The 26,289-nt window shown below is 45.2% G+C and overlaps 1 protein-coding gene across 2 annotated transcripts in view; it reads left to right on the top strand.

Annotated features, from left to right (window-relative positions):
• The window catches only part of LOC115205747 (probable E3 ubiquitin-protein ligase MID2), a 128,782-nt gene that overhangs the window by 35,561 nt on the left and 66,932 nt on the right, over positions 1-26,289 (top strand). The window contains exon 2 of one of the 2 annotated variants that reach the window (XM_029772031.1): positions 22,648-22,713. The exons of the other annotated variant lie outside the window; for it this stretch is intronic. Coding sequence (XP_029627891.1) covers positions 22,648-22,713 — 66 coding nt within the window. The remainder of the gene's footprint in view (positions 1-22,647; positions 22,714-26,289) is intronic. 2 annotated transcript variants of the gene reach the window in all.

Raw genomic sequence — 26,289 nt, 5'->3', positions numbered from 1 at the left:
GGTACTAAATTGTTACCCAGAAATGATTTGATATTGATATACAAACAAATGGGAATATACAGTATGTCTGAATATGTCTGAGTTCCACTCAAGTCAAGTCAAGCCAGAGACGTCAGACACATTACCTAGAAATTCATCCTTGAGACAGTGACAAAGCAACTATTTTATGTAACAACTGTCATTGAGATTCACAGAGCCTGTATTCAGCATGTCCTCAACTACAGGACCTCAAGTCTACTGAAATATCAACCATACTCTACGACTCATAATGTCAACCGTACTCTACGACTCATAATATCCAACCGTACTCTACGACTCATAATATCCAACCGTACTCTACGACTCATAATATCCAACCGTACTCTACGACTCATAATATCCACCCGTACTCTACATCTCATAATATCCAACCGTACTCTACGACTCATAATATCAACTGTACTCTACGACTCATAATGTCAACCGTACTCTACGACTCATAATATCCAACCGTACTCTACGACTCATAATATCCAACCGTACTCTACGACTCATAATACCAACCGTACTCTACGACTCATAATATCCAACCGTACTCTACGACTCATAATATCCAACTGTGCTCTACGACTCATATTATCAACCGTACTCCACGACTCGTAATATCAACTGTGCTCTACGACTCGTAATATCAACTGTACTCTACAACTCGTAATATCAACCGTACTCTACGACTTGTAATATCAACTGTACTCTACGACTCGTAATATCAACCGTACTCTACGACTCATAATATCAACCGTACTCTACGACTCATAATATCAACCGTACTCCACGACTCATAATATCAACCGTACTCTATGGCTATAATACTATAATAGCTACTGAGTCTAAAACCTTTCAGTTATTTTACAGTCTGTAGAACAAATGCCCTAGACCATACCAAGGACTAAATGTCAAATATTGTATGGTCTTATTACTGGACTGCACTTCTAGTTATTTTTCTATTCATTTAATTTAGTTATTCACATTGAGAAATTCCTTCCTCCTCCTAATCCTCCATTGTGAACGTAATGGAAATTACTGGATTTCTGGCTGCTTTCACATGCTTTGTTATAAACGTCAAATACCCAAAGGGATTTTAGCACTCTCGCTGATCTCTGGAGAGGTTGAGTGAGTAACGATGTAGACATGTGTCCTTTAAACCGTTCATCATGCCTGTCTTGTAGCTATTCCTCTTGGAACTCCATGATAGATCTGTGCAGGGACGCAACCTAGGTTTTCAAAAATGGGGTGGGAGGGGTCATAAATTGTTATTATTATTATTTTTTTTTATTTTTTTTGTTGGTCCAGTCGGATAAACACTCCAAACAGCCCCTCGGAGGTGTCCGCATGGTCCTAAAGCACATCGTAGCCTCGTTTTGAATCACATTCCAATGATAAAACTGAGAGGGGGACAAAAATGCAATTTCAGATATATCCTAACCCCCCCCAGGGTTAAGGTATATCCTAGATCTCTGTCTTATAATCCCTGCATTACTATTCTGTAGTTCTACAACCCCCCGCTTTGATTCCACATGTTGCCTTGGCTGAGAACATTTTCATCGTCATTAAACTGCATACGGTACAGTACTCTAAACTGTAAAAGGCTATCAACCTACTCTGAAGTTCAGGACGATATTGAGTCCTAACTATCAGAGAGAGCAAACACTCACAAATCATCATGACTGACTTAAGCAGATTTCCCAGACTCAGACATGGTCTCTCTTAAATACCTCTCATTTAATTGTGTTCTGAGCCTGTCTTGTGCCTCCATGTAGAAAACATTGACTTCTTGTTACCCAAAAACCCTATCAGTTTCAGGAGAGATGTTCTGTGGAATATTATCCTCAGTCAAACCACTGTTCTGTTCCCAGCAGGTTCTGGTTACTCACATCACATCACATCACATCACATCACATCACATCACATCACATCACATCACATCACATCACATCACATCACAACACACACACACACACACACACACACACACACACACACACACACACACACACACACACACACACACACACACACACACACACAGTTCTGAAGTTAAGCTTTTTGTCATTGTACTTTCTTCAATTTGAGAAGATCCCAAAATAATTAAGACAAAAGACTTTGAAGTCAGATTGGTAGCCTCGGGACATTCTTATTCTGTTATTGTTGCTGTTGTTGTTATGACCCAACGATGCAGTGGCCAGTCACTGAGAACATTATGCAGAGATGACAGTGTACTGGAAATAAAGGTTTAGAATTTAAAGCAAACATCTCTTTATATTTAGAACCCAACCACATTCTTCTTTTAGAATATTCCCTCTTTCATGTATTTAATTACATTTTGTTCCCTTAGTTCACTCTCTCTCCTGCAACTCTGTGTGTATAAAGATCCTTGTTGTTCAGGCATTACTGTAGTGTACTAGCTCGTATGATCAAATAATACACAGTGCCTCTTCCTGTTGACCGTGTCTGTCTCTTTAAACCATGAAGCCTCTTCCTGTTGACCGTGTCTGTCTCTTTAAACCATGAAGCCTCTTCCTGTTGACTGTGTCTGTCTCTTTAAACGATGAAGCTTCTTCCTGTTGACCGTGTCTGTCTCTTTAAACCATGAAGCCTCTTCCTGTTGACCGTGTCTGTTTCTTTAAACCATGAAGCCTCTTCCTGTTGACCATGTCTGTCTCTTTAAACCATGAAGCCTCGTCCTGTTGACCGTGTCTGTCTCTTTAAACCATGAAGCTTCTTCCTGTTGACCGTGTCTGTCTCTTTAAACCATGAAGCCTCGTCCTGTTGACCGTGTCTGTCTCTTTAAACCATGAAGCTTCTTCCTGTTGACCGTGTCTGTTTCTTTAAACCATGAAGCCTCTTCCTGTTGACCATGTCTGTCTCTTTAAACCATGAAGCCTCGTCCTGTTGACCGTGTCTGTCTCTTTAAACCATGAAGCTTCTTCCTGTTGACCGTGTCTGTCTCTTTAAACCATGAAGCCTCGTCCTGTTGACCGTGTCTGTCTCTTTAAACCATGAAGCTTCTTCCTGTTGACCGTGTCTGTCTCTTTAAACCATGAAGCTTCTTCCTGTTGACCGTGTCTGTCTCTTTAAACCATGAAGCCTCTTCCTGTTGACCGTGTCTGTCTCTGTAGATTGTGACTTAGAGACATAGCTGTTCTCTTTAATTTCAATAGGTCGGACTCGTGCACTTGAAAGCGCTCTAAAGGGATAAAACCTGGGAGCGACTAGCATGATGTCATAGGGGGGATGACATAACGCTATTTGATAGACTGTCAGTTGTACGCTGTGACTGTTTAAGACAGGCTTGGCCCTGTCTCTGTGCCATCACTCCATTCCTCTCCTCCTCTCTCCTCTTGTCCTCTCCTCTCGTTCAGGCTCACGTGGCTACTGTCGATTTCCACATCCATCAGCTCCCATTGCCTAGCTCGCAGTTCAAGCTTGTATTCTTAAAAAGCTCATGTATCCCACTAATATCAACCAAGCAAAATTGGCTCCCATCTATCTATCTATCTATCTATCTATCTATCTATCTATCTATCTATCTATCTATCTATCTATCTATCTATCTATCTATCTATCTATCTATCTATCTATCTATCTATCTATCTATCTATCTATCTATCTATCTATCTATCTATCATCTATCTATCTATCTATCTATCTGTCTATCTATCTATTCATATAAATTCAAGGGGCTTTATTGGCATGGGAAACATATGTTAACATTGTCAAAGCAAGTGAGGTAGATAATTTACAAAAGTGAAATAGACAATAAAAATGAACAGTAAACATTACACTCACAGAAGTTCCAAAAGCATAAAGACATTAAAAATGTCATATTATGTATATATACAGTGTTGTAACGATGTACAAGTGGTTAAAGTACAAAAGGGAAAATAAATAAGCATGGGATGTATGGGTTGTATTTACAGTGGTGTTTGTTCTTCACTGGTTGACCTTTTCTTGTGGCAACAGGTCACACATCTTGCTGCTGTGATGGCACACTGGTATTTCACCAAATAGATATGAGAGTTTATAAAAATCGGTTTTGTTTTTGAATTCTTTGAGGATCTGTGTAATCTGAGGGAAATATGTGTCTCTAATATGCTCATACATTGGGCAGGAGGTTAGGAAGTGCAGCTCAGTTTCCACCTCATTTTGTGGGCAGTGTGCACATAGCCTGTCTTCTCTTGAGAGCCAGGTCTGTCTACGGCAGCCTTTCTCTATAGCAAGGCTATGCTCACTGAGTCTGTTCATAGTCAAAGCTTTCCTTAAGTTTGGGTCAGTCACAGTGGTCAGGTTTTCTGCCACTGTGTACTCTCTGTTTAGGGCCAAATAGCATTCTAGTTTGCTCAGTTTTTTTTGTTAATACTTTCCAATGTGTCAAGTAATTATCTTTTTGTTTTCTCATGATTTGGTTTGATCTAATTGTGTTGCTGTCCTGGGGCTCTGTGGGGTCTGTTTGTGTTTGTGAACAGAGCCCCAGGACCAGCTTGCTTAGGGGACTCTTCTCCATGTTCATCTCTCTGTAGGTGATGGCTTTGTTATGGAAGGTTTGGGAATCGCTTCCTTTTAGTTGGTTGTAGAAATTAACAGCTCTTTTCTGGATTTTGATAACTAGCGGGTATCGGCCTAATTCTGCTCTGCATGCATTATTTGGGGTTTTACGTTGTACACAGAGGTTCTTTCTTGCAGAATTCTGCATGCAGAGTCTCAATTTGGTGTTTGTCCCATTTTGTGAATTCTTGGTTGGTGAGCGGACCTCAGACCTCACAACCATAAAGGGCAATGGGTTCTGTAACTGATTCAAGTATTTTTAGCCAGATCCTAATTGGTATGTCAAATTTTATGCTCCTTTTGATTGCATAGAAGGCCCTTCTTGCCTTGTCTCTCAGATCGTTCACAGCTTTGTGGAAGTTACCTGTGGCGCTGGTGTTTAGGCCGAGGTATGTATAGTTATTTGTGTGCTCTAGAGCAACGTGTCTAGATGGAATTTGTTTTTGTGGTCCTGGCGACTGGACTTTTTTGGAACACCATTATTTTTGTCTTACTGAGATTTACTTTTTTGGCTTTTTTGAAATCAACAAAGCCTGAGAAGACTTTGCCTTTGTTTTGGTTTGTTTGTTTGTCAATTAAGGTGTGCAGGGTGAATACGTGTTCTGTCGTATGATAATTTGGTAAAAAGCCAATTTGACATTTGCTTAGTACATTGTTTTCACTGAGGAAATGTACAAGTCTGCTGTTAATGATAATGCAGGGGATTTTCCCAAGGTTGCTGTTGACGCATATCCCACGGTAGTTATTGGGGTCAAATTTGTCTCCACTTTTGTGGATTGGGATGATCAGTCCTTGGTTCCAAATATTAGGGAAGATGCCAGAGTTAAGGATGATGTTAAAGAGTTTAAGTATAGCTAATTGGAATTTGTTGTCTGTATATTTGATCATTTCATTGAGGATACCATCAACACCACATGCCTTTTTGGGTTGTTGGGTTTTTAAATTGTCCTGTAATTCATTCAAGGTAATTGGAGAATCCAGTGTGTTCTGGTTGTCTTTAATTGTTGATTCTAAGATGTGTATTTGATAATGTAAATGTTTTTGCTGTTTGTTCTTTGTTGGAGAAGTGTTTTATCCAAACATCTCCATTTTGGATAGATAATTATTTGTGTTGTTGTTTGTTTTAGTTTTTTCCAATTTTCTCAGAAGTGGTTAGAGTCTATGGATTCTTCAATTACATTGAGCTGATTTCTGATGTGCTGTTCCTTCTCTTTCCGTAGTTTATTTCTGTATTGTTTTAGTGATTCACCATAGTGAAGGCGTAGACTCAGGTTTTCTGGGTCTCTATGTTTTTGGTTGGACAGGTTTCTCTATTTCTTTCTTAGGTTTTTGCATTCTTCATCAAACCATTTGTCATTGTTGTTCATTTTCTTAGGTTTCTTCTTTCGATTTGAGATGTTTAGATTTGACAGGGAAGCTGAGAGGTCAAATATACTGTTGAGATGTTCTACTGCCAAGTGTACACCACTATTACAGTGGAACGTTTTATCCAGGAAGTTGTCTAAAAGGGATTGACTTTGTTGTTGCCTAAATGTTTTTTGGTTGGTTTCCACACTACTTCCCTTCCATCTATAGCATTTCTTAATATTACTCAGTTCCTTTGGCTTTGATCCCTCATGAATGAGTATTGCTCTGTTCAAGTAGACTGTGATTTGACTGTGGTCTGATAGGGGTGTCAGTGGGCTGACTATGAACGCTCTGATAGAGTCTGGGTTGAGGTCAGTGATAAAGTAGTCTACAGTACTACTGCCAAGAGATGAGCTATAGGTGTACCTACCGTAGGAGTCCCCTCGAAGCCTACCATTCACTATGTACATACCCAGTGTGCGACAGAGCTGCAGGAGTTGTGACCCGTTTTTGTTGGTTATGTTGTCATAGTTGTGCCTAGGGGGGTACATGGGGGAGGGAATGCTGTCACCTCCAGGCAGGTGTTTGTCCCCCTGTGTGCTGAGGGTGTCGGGTTCTTGTTCTTGTAACCTAGAGGGCAACCAGTGGGTCCATCTCCTCTAAACCATGTTTCTTGTAGGATGACAATGTCTGTACTTCCGATTTCTTTGATGAAGTCCAGGTTCCTGCTCTTTAGGCCAAAGGCAGATGACCTCAGGCCTTGGATATTCCATGATGAGATAGTGAAGGCTTTGTGTTCCATAAAGTGTCCAATGTTGTTGGTCGTGTGGTTTGGCCTCAGGCCAGTAAGTGTGAGCAGAGCCTGCTGAGCGTCTGGTACATGCTATTGGCTTGGGCTAGTGTAAGGGGGGGGGGGGGGGGTTGTGCCTGCTCATGGCCTGGGCGTATGTGTGACTTCCATGTCACCCTCTCCTCCAGCAGTCTGATCCTCTCCTCCATCCCCCTCACCCTCTCCCCCAGCAGTCTGATCCTCTCCTCCATCCCCCTCACCCTCTCCCCCAGCAGTCTGACCCTCTCCTCCATCCCCCTCACCCTCTCCCCCAGCAGTCTGATCCTCTCCTCCATCCCCTCACCCTCTCCTCCAGCAGTCTGATCCTCTCCTCCATCCCCCTCACCCTCTCCCCCAGCAGTCTGATCCTCTCCTCCATCCCCCTCACCCTCTCCTCCAGCAGTCTGATCCTCTCCTCCATCCCCCTCACCCTCTCCCCCAGCAGTCTGATCCTCTCCTCCATCCCCCTCACCCTCTCCTCCAGCAGTCTGATCCTCTCCTCCATCCCCCTCACCCTCTCCTCTAGCAGTCTGATCCTCTCCTCCATCCCCCTCACCCTCTCCCCCAGCAGTCTGATCCTCTCCTCCATCCCCCTCACCCTCTCCTCCAGCAGTCTGATCCTCTCCTCCATCCCCCTCACCCTCTCCCCAGCAGTCTGATCCTCTCCTCCATCCCCCTCACCCTCTCCTCCAGCAGTCTGATCCTCTCCTCCATCCCCCTCACCCTCTCCCCCAGCAGTCTGATCCTCTCCTCCATCCCCCTCACCCTCTCCCCCAGCAGTCTGATCCTCTCCTCCATCCCCCTCACCCTCTCCCCCAGCAGTCTGATCCTCTCCTCCATCCCCCTCACCCTCTCCCCCAGCAGTCTGATCCTCTCCTCCATCCCCCTCACCCTCTCCTCCAGCAGTCTGATCCTCTCCTCCATCCCCCTCACCCTCTCCCCCAGCAGTCTGATCCCTCTCCTCCATCCCCCTCACCCTCTCCCCCAGCAGTCTGATCCTCTCCTCCATCCCCCTCACCCTCTCCCCCAGCAGTCTGATCCTCTCCTCCATCCCCCTCACCCTCTCCTCCAGCAGTCTGATCCTCTCCTCCATCCCCCTCACCCTCTCCTCCAGCAGTCTGAGCCTCTCCTCCATCCCCCTCACCCTCTCCCCCAGCAGTCTGATCCTCTCCTCCATCCCCCTCACCCTCTCCCCCAGCAGTCTGATCCTCTCCTCCATCCCCCTCACCCTCTCCCCCAGCAGTCTGATCCTCTCCTCCATCCCCCTCACCCTCTCCTCCAGCAGTCTGATCCTCTCCTCCATCCCCCTCACCCTCTCCCCCAGCAGTCTGATCCTCTCCTCCATCCCCCTCACCCTCTCCCCCAGCAGTCTGATCCTCTCCTCCATCCCCCTCACCCTCTCCCCCAGCAGTATGATCCTCTCCTCCATCCCCCTCACCCTCTCCTCCAGCAGTCTGATCCTCTCCTCCATCCCCCTCACCCTCTCCTCCAGCAGTCTGATCCTCTCCTCCATCCCCCTCACCCTCTCCCCCAGCAGTCTGATCCTCTCCTCCATCCCCCTCACCCTCTCCCCCAGCAGTCTGATCCTCTCCTCCATCCCCTCACCCTCTCCCCAGCAGTCTGATCCTCTCCTCCATCCCCCTCACCCTCTCCCCCAGCAGTCTGATCCTCTCCTCCATCCCCCTCACCCTCTCCCCCAGCAGTCTGATCCTCTCCTCCATCCCCCTCACCCTCTCCCCCAGCAGTCTGATCCTCTCCTCCATCCCCCTCACCCTCTCCCCCAGCAGTCTGATCCTCTCCTCTAGTGCTCTGTTCTTCTCCTGCTCTTTCTTTTTATATTGTTGAAGTTGCCTGTCCACAGTCCAGAGTGCAGATATGTCTCTCTCCACCTCCAGCTCTCCGGGTCTGGTTAAGGGGGTGTTGTTGTGCTGGACTGTTGTCTGGGTCTGTGCTGACTGGAGTGTAATCACCTGCTGTTCCAGCTCCACCTGCCTTACCTCCAGCTGGGTAAATGTATCCTTCATTTCTTTGAGGGAGTAGTACTCTGTGCTGGGAGGTTGACTTTCTGCTTGGGGTTGCTCGTCTGTGGGGTTATATAAAGAAGAGGTCTGATCTGACCCGCTCGGGGTGGGGGTATCTTTCTCAGGGAGAGCCTCTCCTGCTGGGCTAATTCTTTGATTAGGTGAAAGTCCAGCTGAAACTGTTTGCGGTGGCCCTGTACCAATACTGTTCCAGACTTATAGAGATTTATATTAGCTGACTCATAGTCCTCGTTGTCTAGTATCCTGAGTTTCCACCCCTCGTTAACACCCCCTCGCTTAACAGAGGGGTAGTGTGCTAATATAGCACTGTGTCATGCCAGGGGATGGTCTGGTTAATATAGCACTGTGCCATGCAAGGGGATGGTCTGGTTAATATAGCACTGTGCCATGCCAGGGGATGGTCTGGTTAATATAGCACTGTGCCATGCAAGGGGATGGTCTGGTTAATATAGCACTGTGCCATGCCAGGGGATGGTCTGGTTAATATAGCACTGTGTCATGCCAGGGGATGGTCTGGTTAATATAGCACTGTGCCATGCCAGGGGATGGTCTGGTTAATATAGCACTGTGCCATGCCAGGGGATGGTCTGGTTAATATAGCACTGTGCCATGCCAGGGGATGGTCTGGTTAATATAGCACTGTGCCATGCCAGGGGATGGTCTGGTTAATATAGCACTGTGTCATGCCAGGGGATGGTCTGGTTAATATAGCACTGTGCCATGCCAGGGGATGGTCTGGTTAATATAGCACTGTGCCATGCCAGGGGATGGTCTGGTTAGTATAGTACTGTGCCATGCCAGGGGATGGTCTGGTTAATATAGCACTGTGCCATGCCAGGGGATGGTCTGGTTAATATAGCACTGTGCCATGCCAGGGGATGGTCTGGTTAATATAGCACTGTGTCAGGGGATGGTCTGGTTAATATAGCACTGTGCCATGCCAGGGGATGGTCTGGTTAATATAGCACTGTGCCATGCCAGGGGATGGTCTGGTTAATATAGCACTGTGCCATGCCAGGGGATGGTCTGGTTAATATAGCACTGTGCCAGGGGATGGTCTGGTTAATATAGCACTGTACCATGCCAGGGGATGGTCTGGTTAATATAGCACTATGCCATGCCAGGGGATGGTCTGGTTAATATAGCACTGTGTCATGCCAGGGGATGGTCTGGTTAATATAGCACTGTGCCAGGGGATGGTCTGGTTAATATAGCACTGTGTCATGCCAGGGGATGGTCTGGTTAAAATAGCACTGTGCCATGCCAGGGGATGGTCTGGTTAATATAGCACTGTGCCATGCCAGGGGATGGTCTGGTTAAAATAGCACTGTGCCATGCCAGGGGATGGTCTGGTTAATATAACACTGTGCCATGCCAGGGGATGGTCTGGTTAATATAGCACTGTGCCATGCCAGGGGATGGTCTGGTTAATATAGCACTGTGTCATGCCAGGGGATGGTCTGGTTAATATAGCACTGTGTCATGCCAGGGGATGGTCTGGTTAATATAGCACTGTGTCATGCCAGGGGATGGTCTGGTTAATATAGCACTGTGTCATGCCAGGGGATGGTCTGGTTAATATAGCACTGTGCCATGCCAGGGGATGGTCTGGTTAATATAGCACTGTGTCATGCCAGGGGATGGTCTGGTTAATATAGCACTGTGCCATGCCAGGGGATGGTCTGGTTAATATAGCACTGTGCCATGCCAGGGGATGGTCTGGTTAATATAGCACTGTGCCATGCCAGGGGATGGTCTGGTTAATATAGCACTGTGTCATGCCAGGGGATGGTCTGGTTAATATAGCACTGTGTCATGCCAGGGGATGGTCTGGTTAATATAGCACTGTGCCATGCCAGGGGATGGTCTGGTTAATATAGCACTGTGTCATGCCAGGGGATGGTCTGGTTAATATAGCACTGTGCCATGCCAGGGGATGGTCTGGTTAATATAGCACTGTGCCATGCCAGGGGATGGTCTGGTTAATATAGCACTGTGCCATGCCAGGGGATGGTCTGGTTAATATAGCACTGTGCCATGCCAGGGGATGGTCTGGTTAATATAGCACTGTGCCATGCCAGGGATGGTCTGGTTAATATAGCACTGTGCCATGCCAGGGGATGGTCTGGTTAATATAGCACTGTGCCATGCCAGGGGATGGTCTGGTTAAAATAGCACTGTGCCATGCCAGGGGATGGTCTGGTTAATATAGCACTGTGCCAGGGGATGGTTTGTGTGGAAGATGAGGTTGCTGATGTTCCCATTTTTATAATAGTCAGCAAAAAGTGTCTCTAGATTTTCCATAAGGAGCTTCATTTTGTGATCTTTTCTTGCCTTATCATTCTTTACATACACAGGGTACTGTATTTAATTACCTCTGAACAGCGGGAGGCAGCTTCTATGACCTCTCCATTTGGTTGGAGTAGACTGTGTGATTCTCCTGCCATTGTTGAGCTAAAGGGCTTTGACACCTCTCACTTGGCACGTCAGTGCTAATTAAAGTTGTATCAAGCTTGGCAGCCTTAATTTAGCATTCAGTCCTTATAAAGTAATGTCATGTATTTTTCTTCTTGGCTTTTGGAAATAAAATATAGCTTCAGACTAAACATTACTCACTCAGTTCCAGGTTGGATGGTGTTTTAAGGTTTCTGTTGTTTTCCAGAGCATTTGCTGTGTAGCGTTGGAATAATAATCTTTGGTAGGTGATTCCGTAATTCCGTCCAAAATCAGGTTGTGGGTTTCGAGTTTTGATTTGGAGTGAAGTTTATGTTGTAGAGGGTAGTATCCTGTATATGTTCCTGACAAAGTTTATCTAACTCTAAATCTATATTTTTTTAAGAACATGCTGAAAAATGCAGGAGCTCATCTGATCATGACCTCTCTCTCTGTCAGTCTCTGTATGTCTCTCTGCCTCACAGTATCTCTCTGTCTGTCTGTCTGTCTCTCTCTCTCTCTCTGTCACTCCCATCGCTCTCCCGTCTCTCTCTCTGTCTGAGTGGTGACCTCAGCCTATCTATATATCTGTCTATCTGTCTGTCTACGTATCTATCTATCTATCTATCTATCTATCTATCTATCTATCTATCTATCATCTATCTATCTATCTATCTATTTATCTATCTATCTATCTATCAACTGTCTATCTGTCTATCTGTCCATCTATTCAATTCAATTTAAAGGGCTTTATTGGCATGGGAAACATATGTTTACATTGCCAAAGCAAGTGAGGTAGATAATTAACAAAAGTGAAATAAACAATAAAAATTAACAGTAAACATTCCACTCACAGAAGTTCCAAAAGAATAAAGACGTTACAAATGTCATATTATGTATATATACAGTGTTGTAAAGATGTGCAAATGGTTAAAGTACAAAAGGGAAAATAAATAAACCTAAATATGGGTTTTATTTACAATGGTATTTGTTCTTCACTGGTTGCCCTTTTCTTGTGGCAACAGGTCACAAATCTTGCTCCTGTGATATAACACTGTGGTATTTCACCAAGTAGATATGGGAGTTTATCAAAATTGGGTTAGTTTTCAAATTCTTTGTGGATTCTTTCTCTCTCTCTCTCTCTCTGCCTTTCTCTCTCTGCCTCTCTCTCTCTCTCAATTCAATTCACTTTATTGACATGGCAAGTTCATTATTACTTACATTGTCAAAGTATACATATAGAAAATATATATATATTTATATACATATAAAATATATATATTTATATACATAATATAGTCAGTGTTTTCCTCAGTTTTCTATCAGTCACAGTGGTCAGATAGTCTGCCACCATGTACTGTCTGTTTAGAGATGAATAGCATTGAAGTTTACTTAGATTTTTTGTGGTGTCTTTCCAAAAGGTGATATATTTTTATTTTTGTTTTGTGATGATTTGGTTGGGCCAGATTTTCTGAGTGCTGTCCCGAGGCTCTATGGGGTTGGTTTGGGTTAGTGAACTGTGCCTCAGAACCAGCTGGCTGAGGGGACTCTTCTCTTGTTTCATCTCTTGACATTGTACAGCTGTGGGATGGAATGTTTTGAGGTCTCTTGTTTTTAGATGGTTGTAAAATGTGATGGCTCTTTTTCTATTCGAATGAGGAGGTGGTATTGGCCCAATTCTGCTCTACATGCGTTATTTTTCTCTCTATTCTGGACGTCACAGACGACCAATTCTTATAGCTTTTAGCCATACCATCATACTCATTCTTCTCTGCTCCTCTGGGGATGTAGAGGTGAATCCAGGCCCTGCAGTGCCTGGCTCCACTCCTACTCCCCAGGCGCTCTCTTTTGATGACTTCTGTAACCGTAATAGCCTTGGTTTCATGCATGTTAACATTAGAAGCCTCCTGACTAAGTTTGTTTTATTCACTGCTTTAGCACACTCTGCCAACCCGGATGTCCTAGTTGTGTCTGAATCTTGGCTTAGGAAGTCCACCAAAAACTCTGAAATCTTCATCCCTAACTACAACGTTTTCAGACAAGATAGAACGACCAAAGGGGGCGGTATTGCAATCTACTGCAGAAATAGCCTGCTGAGCTCTGTCCTGCTATCCAGGTCTGTACCCAAACAATTTGAACTTCTACTTTTAAAAATCCACCTCTCCAAAAACAAGTCTCTCACCGTCGCCGCCTGCTATAGACCCCCCTCGGCCCCTAGCTGTGCTCTGGACACCATATGTGAACTGATTGCCCCCCATCTATCTTCAGAGCTCGTGCTACTATGTGACCTAAACTGGGACATGCTTAACACCCCAGCCATCCTACAATCCAAGCTTGATGCCCTCAATCTCACACAAATTATTAATGAACCCACCAGGTACAACCCCAAAGCCGCAAACACTGGCACCCTCATAGATATCATCCTAACCAACGTGCCCTCTAAATACACCTCTGCTGTTTTCAACCAAGATCTCAGCGATCACTGCCTCATTGCCTGCACCCGTAATGGGTCAGCGGTCAAACGACCTCCACACATCACTGTCAAACGCTCCCTGAAACATTTCAATGAGCAAGCCTTTCTAATCGACCTGGCCCTGGTATCCTGGAAGGATATTGAACTCATCCCGTCAGTAGAGGATGCCTGGTTATTTTAAAAAAATGCCTTCCTCACCATCTTAAATAAGCATGCCCCTTTCAAGAAATGTAGAACCAGGAACAGATATAGCCCTTGGTTCTCCCCAGACCTGACTGCCCTTAACAACACAAAAATATCCTGTGGCGTTCTGCATTAGCATCGAACTGCCCCCGCGATATGCAACTTTTCAGGGAAATTAGAAACCAATACACACAGGCAGTTAGAAACGCCAAGGCTAGCTTTTTCAAACATGAATTTGCTTCCTGCAACTCAAACTCTAAAAAGTTCTGGGACATTGTAAAGTCCATGGAGAATAAGAACACCTCCTCCCAACTGCCCACTGCACTGAGGATAGGAAACTCTGTCACCACCGATAAGCCCACTATAATTGAGAATTTCAATAAGCATTTTTCTACGGCTGGCCATGCTTTCCACCTAACTACCCCTACTGCATTCAACAGCACTGCACCCCCCACAGCTACTCGCCCAAGCCTCCCCCATTTCTCCTTCTCCCAAATCCATTCAGCTGATGTTCTGAAAGAGCTGCAAAATCTGGACCCCTACAAATCAGCTGGGCTTGACAATCTGGACCCTTTCTTTCTAAAATTATCTGCCGAAATTATTGCCACCCCTATTACTAGCCTGTTCAACCTTTCTTTCGTGTTGTCTGAGATTCCCATAGATTGGAAAGCAGCTGCTGTCATCCCCCTCTTCAAAGGAGGTGACACTCTTGACCCAAATTGCTACAGACCTATATCCATCCTACCCTGCCTTTCTAAGGTCTTCGAAAGCCAAGTCAACAAACAGATTACCGACCATTTCGAATCCCACCGCACCCTCTCCGCTATGCAATCTGGTTTCAGAGCTAGTCATGGGTGCACCTCAGCCACGCTCAAGGTCCTAAACGACATCGTAACCACCATCGATAAGAAACAATACTGTGCTGCCGTATTCATTGACCTGGCCAAAGCTTTTGACTCTGTTAATCACCACATCCTCATCGGCAGACTCAGTAGCCTTGGTTTCTCAAACGATTGCGTCGCCTGGTTCACCAACTACTTCTCTGATAGAGTTCAGTGTGTCAAATCGGAGGGCCTGCTGTCCGGACCTCTGGCAGTCTCTATGGTGGTACCACAGGGTTCAATTCTTGGGCCAACTCTTTTCTCTGTATACATCTATGATGTTGCTCTTGCTGCTGGTGAATCTCTGATCCACCTCTACGCAGACAACACCATTCTGTATACTTCTGGCCCTTCTTTGGACACTGTGTTAACAACCCTCCAGACGAGCTTCAATGCCATACAACTCTCCTTCCGTGGTCTCCAATTGCTCCTAAATACAAGTAAAACTAAATGCATGCTCTTCAACCGATCGCTGCCTGCACCTGCCCGCCTGTCCAGCATCACTTCTCTGGACGGTTCTGACTTAGAATTTGTGGACAACTACAAATACCTAGGTGTCTGGTTAGACTGTAAACTCTCCTTCCAGACTCATCAATCATCTCCAATCCAAAGTTAAATCTAGAATTGGCTTCCTATTTCGCAACAAAGCATCCTTCACTCATGCTGCCAAACATACCCTCGTAAAACTGACCATCCTACCAATCCTCGACTTCGGCGATGTCATTTACAAAATAGCCTCCAATACCCTACTCAACAAGCTGGATGCAGTCTATCACAGTGCCATCCGTTTTGTCACTAAAGCCCCATATACTACCCACCACTGCGACCTGTACGCTCTCGTTGGCTGGCCTTCGCTTCATAATCGTCGCCAAACACATTGGCTCCAGGTCATCTACAAGACCCTGCTAGGTAAAGTCCCCCCTTATCTCCGCTCACTGGTCACCATAGCAGCACCCACCTGTAGCACGCGCTCCAGCAGGTATATCTCTCTGGTCACCCCTAAAGCCAACTCATCCTTTGGTCGTCTCTCCTTCCAGTTCTCTGCTGCCAATGACTGGAACGAACTACAAAAATCTCTGAAACTGGAAACACTTATCTCCATCACTAGCTTTAAGCACCAGCTATCAGAGCAGCTCCCAGATCACTGCACCTGTACATAGCCCATCTATAATTTAGGCCAAACTACTACCTCTTCCCCTACTGTATTTATTTATTTTATTTATTATTTTGCTCCTTTGCACCATATTATTTATATTTTAACTTTGAACTTTCTTCAAATTACAAATCTACCGTTCCAGTGTTTTACTTGCTATACTTTATTTACTTTGCCACCATGGCCTTTTTTGCCTATACCTCCATTATCTCACATAATTTGCTTACATTGTATATAGTCTTTTTTTTGTCTACTGTATCATTGATTGTATGTTGTTTTACTCCATGTGTAACTCTGTGTTTTTGTATGTTGTCGAACTGCTTTGCTTTATCTTGGCCAGGTCGCAATTGTAAATGAGAACTTGTTCTCAACTTGCCTACCTGGTTAAATAAAGGTGAAATAAAACATTTAAAAAATAAAAAATTGAGTTTTTCTTTGAACTTGCAATACAGTCTTGCAAAACATTTAGTAAATTCATTATTAGACAGTGGACACCATACTTCACTGCCATATAGAGCAATTGGTTCTATAACTGATTGGAACATTTTGAGCCAGATTCTAAATGGATTTTCGATTTTAATGTTCCTTTAAATGGCATAGAATGCTCTTCTTGCTTTGTCTCTCAGCTCATTCATAGCCATGTGAAAGCTTCCTGTGTTGCTGATATTTAGTCCTAGATACGTGTAGTTTTTGGTGTGTTCTAATAGAACTGTGTCCAAATAGAATTTATATTTGTCATCCTGATTTCCGGCCATTTGTTGGAATATCATTATATTTGTTTTTTTTAGGTTAACGGTCAGAGCCCAGGTCTGACAGAACCTGTGAAGACGATTTAGGTGCTGCTGTAACCCCTCTTTAGTGGGAGACAGCAGCACCAGGTCTCTCTCTTTCTCTTTCTCTCTCTCTCTCTCTGTCGCTCTGTCTCTCTTTCTCTTTCTCTTTCTCTCTGGTGTCTGCTTTAATGAGTGTATTATAGACTGACTCTCCTCTTACTTTGCTGCTACTGCTGCTGCGCACACACACACACACACACACACACACACACACACACACACACACACACACACACACACACACACACACACACACACACACACACACACACACACAATCTCTCTCTCTCCGCAACTGCCACACTCTGCTAACTGCCTGCCAGCTAAGGCCACTACAATGACACCTCGTTCCAGGCTTTTCTAGGCCTTTCTATCTATAAAACTGCCACACACACACACACACACACACACACACACACACACACACTCACCATCATCATCTCTAAACCCCTGGCAGGCAAGCTCCTTCCTTCTCTCTGGTCACATGGGACAGAACACTGTTTTGATATAAAAATATACATTTACATTTCTGTCATCTAGCAGATGCTCTTATCCAAATCAGATCACATTTTATTGGTCACATGATTAGCAGATCTTAATGCGAGTGTAACAACAAGTAATCTAACAATTCCACAACAACTACCTAATACACACAAATCTAAAGGGATGGAGTGACTTACAGAAGAGTGACTTACAGGAGAGTGACTTACAGGAGAGTGACTTACAGGAGCAATTACAGGAGCAATTACGGTTAAGTGCTTTGCTCAAGGGCACATTGACAGATTTGCCACCAAGTCGGCTCAGGGATTTGAACCAGAAACCTTTCTTAACTGCCAAGGTCTCTAAACTACCATGGTCTCTAAACTACCATGGTCTGTAAACTACCATGGTCTATAAACTACCATGGTCTCTAAACTACCATGGTCTATAAACTACCATGGTCTATAAACTACCATGATCTGTAAACTACCATGGTCTATAAACTACCATGGTCTATAAACTACCATGGTCTCTAAACTACCATGGTCTCTAAACTACCATGGTCTATTAAAAACCATGGTCTCTAAACTACCATGGTCTATAAACTACCATGGTCTATAAACTACCATGGTCTATAAACCACCATGGTCTCTAAACTAACATGGTCTATAAACTACCATGGTCTATAAATTACCATGGTCTTGAAACTACCATGGTCTCTAAACTACCATGGTCTCTAAACTACCATGGTCTGTAAACTACCCTGGTCTATAAACTACCATGGTCTATAAACTACCATGGTCTATAAACTACCATGGTCTCCAAACTACATGGTCTGTAAACTACCATGGTCTGCAAACTACCATGGTCTATAAACTACCATGGTCTCCAAACTACATGTTCTGTAAACTACCATGGTCTGTAAACTACCATGGTCTATAAACTACCATGGTCTCCAAACTACATGGTCTGTAAACTACCATGGTCTGTAAACTACCATGGTCTGTAAACTACCATGGTCTATAAACTACCATGGTCTGTAAACTACCATGGTCTATAAACTACCGTGGTCTGTAAACCACCATGGTCTCTAAACTACCATGGTCTGTAAACTACCATGGTCTACAAACTACCATGGTCTATAAACTACCATGGTCTCCAAACTACATGTTCTGTAAACTACCATGGTCTGTAAACTACCATGGTCTATAAACTACCATGGTCTCCAAACTACATGGTCTGTAAACTACCATGGTCTGTAAACTACCATGGTCTATAAACTACCATGGTCTCTAAACTACCATGGTCTCTAAACTACCATGGTCTATAAACTACCATGGTCTGTAAACTACCATGGTCTATAAACTACCGTGGTCTGTAAACTACCATGGTCTCTAAACTACCATGGTCTGTAAACTACCATTCTACCTGCATTTGGAGCATACTCTACGCCCCAAATACCACCCTATTCCATAATACCACCCTATTCCCAAATACCACCCTATTCCCTAATACCACCCGATTCCCTAATATCACCCTATTCCCTAATACCGCCCTATTCCCTAATACCACCCGATTCCCAAATACCACCCTATTCCATAATACCACCCTATTCCCTAATACCACCCGATTCCCTAATACCGCCCTATTCCCTAATACCGCCCTATTCCCTAATACCACCCTATTCCCTAATACCACCCTATTCCCTACATAGTGTACTACTGTTGAGCAGGGACCATAGAGCAAGAGGGGGCCATTTGGGACACAGATAGAATTCTTTAATGAATGACCCATCTGTCCTGCTTCCCTGCCAGTCCTCCTGTCCTGTCCTCCTGTCCTGTCCTGTTGTCCTGTCCTGCTTCCCTGCCAGTCCTCCTGTCCTCCTGTCCTGTCCTGTCCTGCTTCCCTGCCAGTCCTGCTGTCCTCCTATCCTTTCCTCCTGTCCTGTCCTCCTGTCCTGCCCTGTCCTGTCCTGCTGTCCTGTCCTGCTTCCCTGCCAGTCCTCCTGTCCTGTCCTGTCCTCCTGTCTTGTCCTGTCCTGCTGTCCTGTCCTGCTGTCCTGTCCTGCTGTCCTGTCCTGCTGTCCTGTCCTGCTTCCCTGACAGTCCTCCTGTCCTGTCCTGTCCTCCTGTCTTGTCCTGTCCTGCTGTCCTGTCCTGCTGTCCTGTCCTGCTGTCCTGTCCTGCTTCCCTGCCAGTCCTCCTGTCCAGTCCTGTCCTCCTGTCTTGTCCTGTCCTGCTGTCCTGTCCTGCTGTCCTGTCCTGCTGTCCTGTCCTGCTTCTATGCCAGTCCTCTGATGTTTGCTGTTCAAAATGATGTCACACACCAAATGCTCATCCTCATCCTGTCTTCCTTCCTGCTTCTTCTGACGCAACATGCCATGAATTCTAGCAAGCAGTCATTTCACAGTCTCAGGCAGGCATCGGACAGGACAGCAGGACAGGACAGCAGGACAGGACAGCAGGACAGGACAGGAAGACAGGACAGGAAAACAGGACAGCAGGACAGGACAGGACAGGACGACTGAACGGGACAGCAGGACAGGACAGCAGGACAGGACAGGACAGGACGACTGAACGGGACAGCAGGACAGGACAGCAGGACAGGACAGCAGGACAGGACAGCAGGACAGCAGGACAGGACAGCAGGACAGGACAGGAGGACAGGACGACAGGACAGGAGGACAGGACAGCAGGACAGGACAGGAGGACAGGAGGACAGGAGGGCAGGACAGGACCAGACAGCAGGACAGGAGAACAGGACAGGACATGACAGCAGGACAGGAGGACAGGACACCAGGACAGGAGTACAGGACAGGAGGACAGGACAGGAGGACAGGACAGCAGGACAGGACAGCAGGACAGGACAGCAGGACAGGACAGGACAGCAGGACAGGAGGACAGGACAGGATAGGAGGACAGGACAGCAGGACAGGACAGCAGGACAGGACAGGACAGCAAGACTCAAGCTCACTGACACACCTGCACCTAGAAAGATTTAGTCACGCAAGAAGAGAAGAGAGAAATAGAGGAGGATTGAGCAGAAATTAAACTAACGTGTCAGTAGAGAGTAACAGACAGACCAGTTAGACTAATGTGTCAGTAGAGAGTAACAGACAGGCCAGTTAGACTAACGTGTCATTAGAGAGAGTAACAGACAGACCAGTTAGACTAACGTGTCAGTAGAGAGTAACAGACAGACCAGTTAGACTAACGTGTCAGTAGAGAGTAACAGACAGACCAGTTAGACTAATGTGTCAGTAGAGAGTAACAGACAGACCAGTTAGACTAACGTGTCAGTAGAGAGTAACAGACAGACCAGTTAGACTAACGTGTCAGTAGAGAGAGTAACAGACAGACCAGTTAGACTAACGTGTCAGTAGAGAGTAACAGACAGGCCAGTTAGACTAACGTGTCAGTAGAGAGAGTAACAGACAGACCAGTTAGACTAACGTGTCAGTAGAGAGTAACAGACAGACCAGTTAGACTAACGTGTCAGTAGAGAGTAACAGACAGACCAGTTAGACTAACGTGTCAGTAGAGAGTAACAGACAGACCAGTTAGACTAACGTGTCAGTAGAGAGAGTAACAGACAGACCAGTTAGACTAACGTGTCAGTAGAGAGTAACAGACAGGCCAGTTAGACTAACGTGTCAGTAGAGTGAGTAACAGACAGACCAGTTAGACTAATGTGTCAGTAGAGAGTAACAGACAGACCAGTTAGACTAACGTGTCAGTAGAGAGAGTAACAGACAGACCAGTTAGACTAACGTGTCAGTAGAGAGTAACAGACAGACCAGTTAGACTAACGGGTCAGTAGAGAGTAACAGACAGACCAGTTAGACTAACGTGTCAGTAGAGAGTAACAGACAGACCAGTTAGACTAACGTGTCAGTAGAGAGTAACAGACAGACCAGTTAGACTAACGTGTCAGTAGAGAGTAACAGACAGACCAGTTAGACTAACGTGTCAGTAGAGAGTAACAGACAGACCAGTTAGACTAACGTGTCAGTAGAGAGAGTAACAGACAGACCAGTTAGACTAACGTGTCAGTAGAGAGTAACAGACAGACCAGTTAGACTAACGTGTCAGTAGAGAGTAACAGACAGGCCAGTTAGACTAACGTGTCAGTAGAGAGTAACAGACAGACCAGTTAGACTAACGTGTCAGTAGAGAGTAACAGACAGACCAGTTAGACTAACGTGTCAGTAGAGAGAGTAACAGACAGACCAGTTAGACTGTTTATGTGTGTGTTCACAGTGTACCAGACCAGATCTGACCTGACCAGACCAGACCAGACCAGCAAGACCAGACCAGACCAGACCAGCAAGACCAGACCAGGCCAGACCTGTCTATGTTAGTGTTCATAGTGTACCAGACCAGATCTGACCAGCAAGACCAGACCAGGCCATACCAGAACAGACGAGCAAGACCAGACCAAGCCAGACCAGCCAGACCAGACCAGACCTGTCCATGTGTGTGTTCATAGTGTACCAGACCAGATCTGACCAGACCAGACCAGCAAGACCAGACCAGCAAGACCAGACCAGGCCAGACCAGACCTGTCTATGTATGTTTTCATAGAGTACCAGACCAGACCAGATCAGACCTGTCTATGTGTGTGTTCGTAATGTTCCAGACCAGACCAGACCAGTCTATGTGTGTTTTCATAGTGTACCAGACCAGACCAGACCAGTCTAGGTGTGTTTTCATAGTGTACCAGACCAGACCAGACCAGACCAGATCTGACCTGTCTATGTGTGTTTTCATAGTGTACCAGACCAGACCAGACCAGTCTATGTGTGTTTTCATAGTGTACCAGACCAGACCAGACCAGACCAGATCTGACCTGTCTATGTGTGTTTTCATAGTGTACCAGACCAGACCAGACCTGTCTATGTGTGTTTTCATAGTGTACCAGACCAGACCAGACCTGTCTATGTGTGTTTTCATAGTGTACCAGACCAGACCAGACCTGCCTAGGTGTGTTTTCATAGTGTACCAGACCAGACCAGACCAGACCAGACCTGTCCATGTGTGTTTTCATAGTGTACCAGACCAGACCAGACCAGTCTATGTGTGTTTTCATAGTGTACCAGACCAGACCAGACCAGACCAGACCTGTCTATGTGTGTTTTCATAGTGTACCAGACCAGACCAGACCAGACCTATCTATGTGTGTTTTCATAGTGTACCAGACCAGACCAGACCTGTCTATGTGTGTTTTCATAGTGTACCAGACCAGACCAGACCTGTCTATGTGTGTTTTCAAAGTGTACCAGACCAGACCAGACCAGACCAGACCTGTCTATGTGTGTTTTCATAGTGTACCAGACCAGACCAGACCTGTCTATGTGTGTTTTCATAGTGTACCAGACCAGACCAGACCTGTCTATGTGTGTGTTCGTAGGCTTTTCAAGTGAGTCCTGGCAGAGTATCTGACGCGGTATTGGAGGCATCAAAGACAAGCGCTGCGGTGAGTCACCCAATGATTCGCTTGACTTTTAAATCACTGTCCCTCCCAAATGGCACCCTATTTCCTGTGCTAACTAGTTCACAATGAAGGGCATTGGGTGCCATTTGGGACTTAACCAGTGTCCTGGTTGTCCTGGTGTTTGGAGAGGGAGAGGCCACTGAGACAATGGACACATACGGTCACACAGCCAGGTGGACGTTTGGATTGCCCTTCCTCTCATGCTTCTCATTCACATGCATGAATAGATAACCAGCTTCAAAAGAGCAGTTGTAACTATTCCTCTTTGTGTTGCTGCCTGCGGCCGTTGTTTCTTCCTGTTGTTTCTTCCTGTTGTTGTTGTTGTTTTTGTAGTTGTTGCTTCTTCTTTGTTACTGCTGTTGCTTAAATTCATGGGCTGTTATTCTCTCTCTCTCTCTCTCTCTCTCTCTCTCTCTCTCTCTCTCTCTCTCTCTCTCTCTCTCTCTCTCTCTCAATTCAATTCAATTCGAGGGGCTTTATTGGCATGGAAAACATATGTTAACATTACCAAAGCAGGTGAGATAATTAATATACAAAAGTGAAATAAACAATAAAAATCTCTCTCTCTCTCTCTCTCTCTCTCTCTCTCTCTCTCTCTCTCTCTCTCTCTCTCTCTCTGAGATCTCAACCTTCTGACTAACCCACTTACTGCACTGTCAGAACTAGAAGCACAAGCGTTTCGCTACATTCACATTAACATCTGCTAACCGTGTGTGTGACCAATAAAATCTGATTTTATTTGATTTTTATCTCAACCCTCTGACTAACCCACTAACTGTCAGGGATCTAAACCCTCTGACTAACCCACTAACTGTCTGGGATATGAACCCTCTGACTAACCCACTAACTGTCAGGGATCTCAACCCTCTGACTAACCCACTAACTGTCAGGGATCTAAACCCTCTGACTAACCCACTAACTGTCTGGGATATAAACCCTCTGACTAACCCACTAACTGTCTGGGATATGAACCCTCTGACTAACCCACTAACTGTCAGGGATCTCAACCCTCTGGCTAACCCACTAACTGTCAGGGATCTCAACCCTCTGACTAACCCACTAACTGTCTGGGATATAAACCCTCTGACTAACCCACTAGCTGTCAGGGATCTAAACCCTCTGACTAACCCACTAACTGTCAGGGATCTAAACCCTCTGACTAACCCACTAACTGTCAGGGATCTAAACCCTCTGACTAACCCACTAACTGTCAGGGATCTCAACCCTCTGACTAACCCACTAAATGTCAGGGATATAAACCCTCTGACTAACCCACTAACTGTCAGGGATATAAACCCTCTGACTAACCCACTAACTGTCAGGGATATAAACCCTCTGACTAAGCCACTAACTGTCAGGGATATAAACCCTCTGACTAACCCACTAACTGTCAGGGATATAAACCCTCTGACTAACCCACTAACTTTCTTTGATCGCAACCCTCTGGCTAACCCACTAACTGTCAGGGATTTAAACCCTCTGACTAACCCACTAACTGTCAGGGATCTAAACCCTCTGACTAAGCCACTAACTGTATTCGATCTCAACCCTCTGGCTAACCCACTAACTGTCAGGCATCTCAACCCTCTGGCTAACCCACTAACTGTCAGGGATCTCAACCCTCTGACTAACCCACTAACTGTCAGGGATCTCAACCCTCTGGCTAACCCACTAACTGTCAGGGATATAAACCCTCTGACTAAGCCACTAACTGTCAGGGATCTCAACCCTCTGGCTAACCCACTAACTGTCAGGCATCTCAACCCTCTGGCTAACCCACTAACTGTCAGGGATCTCAACCCTCTGGCTAACCCACTAACTGTCAGGGATCTCAACCCTCTGACTAACCCACTAACTGTCAGGGATCTCAACCCTCTGGGTAACCCACTAACTGTCAGGCATCTCAACCCTCTGGCTAACCCACTAACTGTCAGGGATATAAACCCTCTGACTAACCCACTAACTGTCTTCGATCGCAACCCTCTGGCTAATCCACTAACTGTCAGGGATCTAAACCCTCTGACTAACCCACTAACTGTCAGGGATATAAACCCTCTGACTAACCCACTAACTGTCAGGCATCTCAACCCTCTGACTAAGCCACTAACTGTCAGGGATCTAAACCCTCTGACTAACCCACTAACTGTCAGGCATCTCAACCCTCTGACTAACCCACTAACTGTCTTCGATCGCAACCCTCTGACTAACCCACTAACTGTCAGGGATCTCAACCCTCTGACTAAACCACTAACTGTCAGGGATCTAAACCCTCTGACTAACCCACTAACTGTCAGGGATCTCAACCCTATGACTAACCCACTAACTGTCAGGGATATAAACCCTCTGACTAAGCCACTAACTGTCTTCGATCTCAACCCTCTGACTAACCCACTAACTGTCTGGGATATAAACCCTCTGACTAACCCACTAACTGTCAGGGATATAAACCCTCTGACTAAGCCACTAACTGTCAGGGATATAAACCCTCTGACTAAGCCACTAACTGTCAGGGATATAACCCTCTGACTAAGCCACTAACTGTCAGGGATCTCAACCCTCTGACTAAGCCACTAACTGTCAGGGATCTAAACCCTCTGGCTAACCCACTAACTGTCTGGGATATAAACCCTCTGACTAACCCACTAACTGTCATGGATATAAACCCTCTGACTAACCCACTAACTGTCAGGGATCTCAACCCTCTGACTAACCCACTAACTGTCAGGGATCTAAACCCTCTGACTAACCCACTAACTGTCACGGATCTCAACCTCACTCAGCACTATTGAATGTTGTGAATGTAGCTGGATAGTATTCTGAATATTTCTACAGAACTATTCTGATGCTCTCTCTCTATATCCTTCAAGGTCATCTTGTGTTATCTGTTATCTCACAGAACTGAATATTGGCTTTGGTTTGGATGGATGATGCTATCTTACAGTATAAATACAATGCTTTATTGGGAACTGTAACCTGTAGTTCAGATGGTTTATTGGGGAACTGTAACCTGAAGTTCAGATGGTTTATTGGGGAACTGTAACCTGTAGTTCAGATGGTTTATTGGGGAACTGTAACCTGTAGTTCAGATGGTTTATTTTGGAACTGTAACCTGTAGTTCAGATGGTTAATTGGGAACTGTAACCTGTAGTTCAGATGGTTTATTGTGAACTGTAACCTGTAGTTCAGATGGTTTATTGGGAACTGTAACCTGAAGTTCAGATGGCTTATTGTGAACTGTAACCTGTAGTTCAGATGGTTTATTGTGAACTGTAACCTGTAGTTCAGATTGTTTATTGGGAACTGTGACCTGTAGTTCAGATGGTTTATTGAGGAACTGTAACCTGTAGTTCAGATGGTTTATTGAAGATCTGTAACCTGTAGTTCAGATGGTTTATTGGGAACTGTAACCTGTAGTTCAGATGGTTTATTGGGAACTGTAACCTGAAGTTCAGATGGCTTATTGTGAACTGTAACCTGTAGTTCAGATGGTTTATTGGGAACTGTAACCTGTAGTTCAGATGGTTTATTGGGGAACTGTAACCTGTAGTTCAGATGGTT

The sequence above is a fragment of the Salmo trutta genome, chromosome 13 (genome assembly GCF_901001165.1).
Source record: "Salmo trutta chromosome 13, fSalTru1.1, whole genome shotgun sequence".
Classification (NCBI taxonomy): domain Eukaryota; kingdom Metazoa; phylum Chordata; class Actinopteri; order Salmoniformes; family Salmonidae; genus Salmo; species Salmo trutta.
The sequence above is the reverse complement of the archived record's forward strand: the minus strand, read 5'-3'. Positions and strand labels throughout refer to the sequence as shown.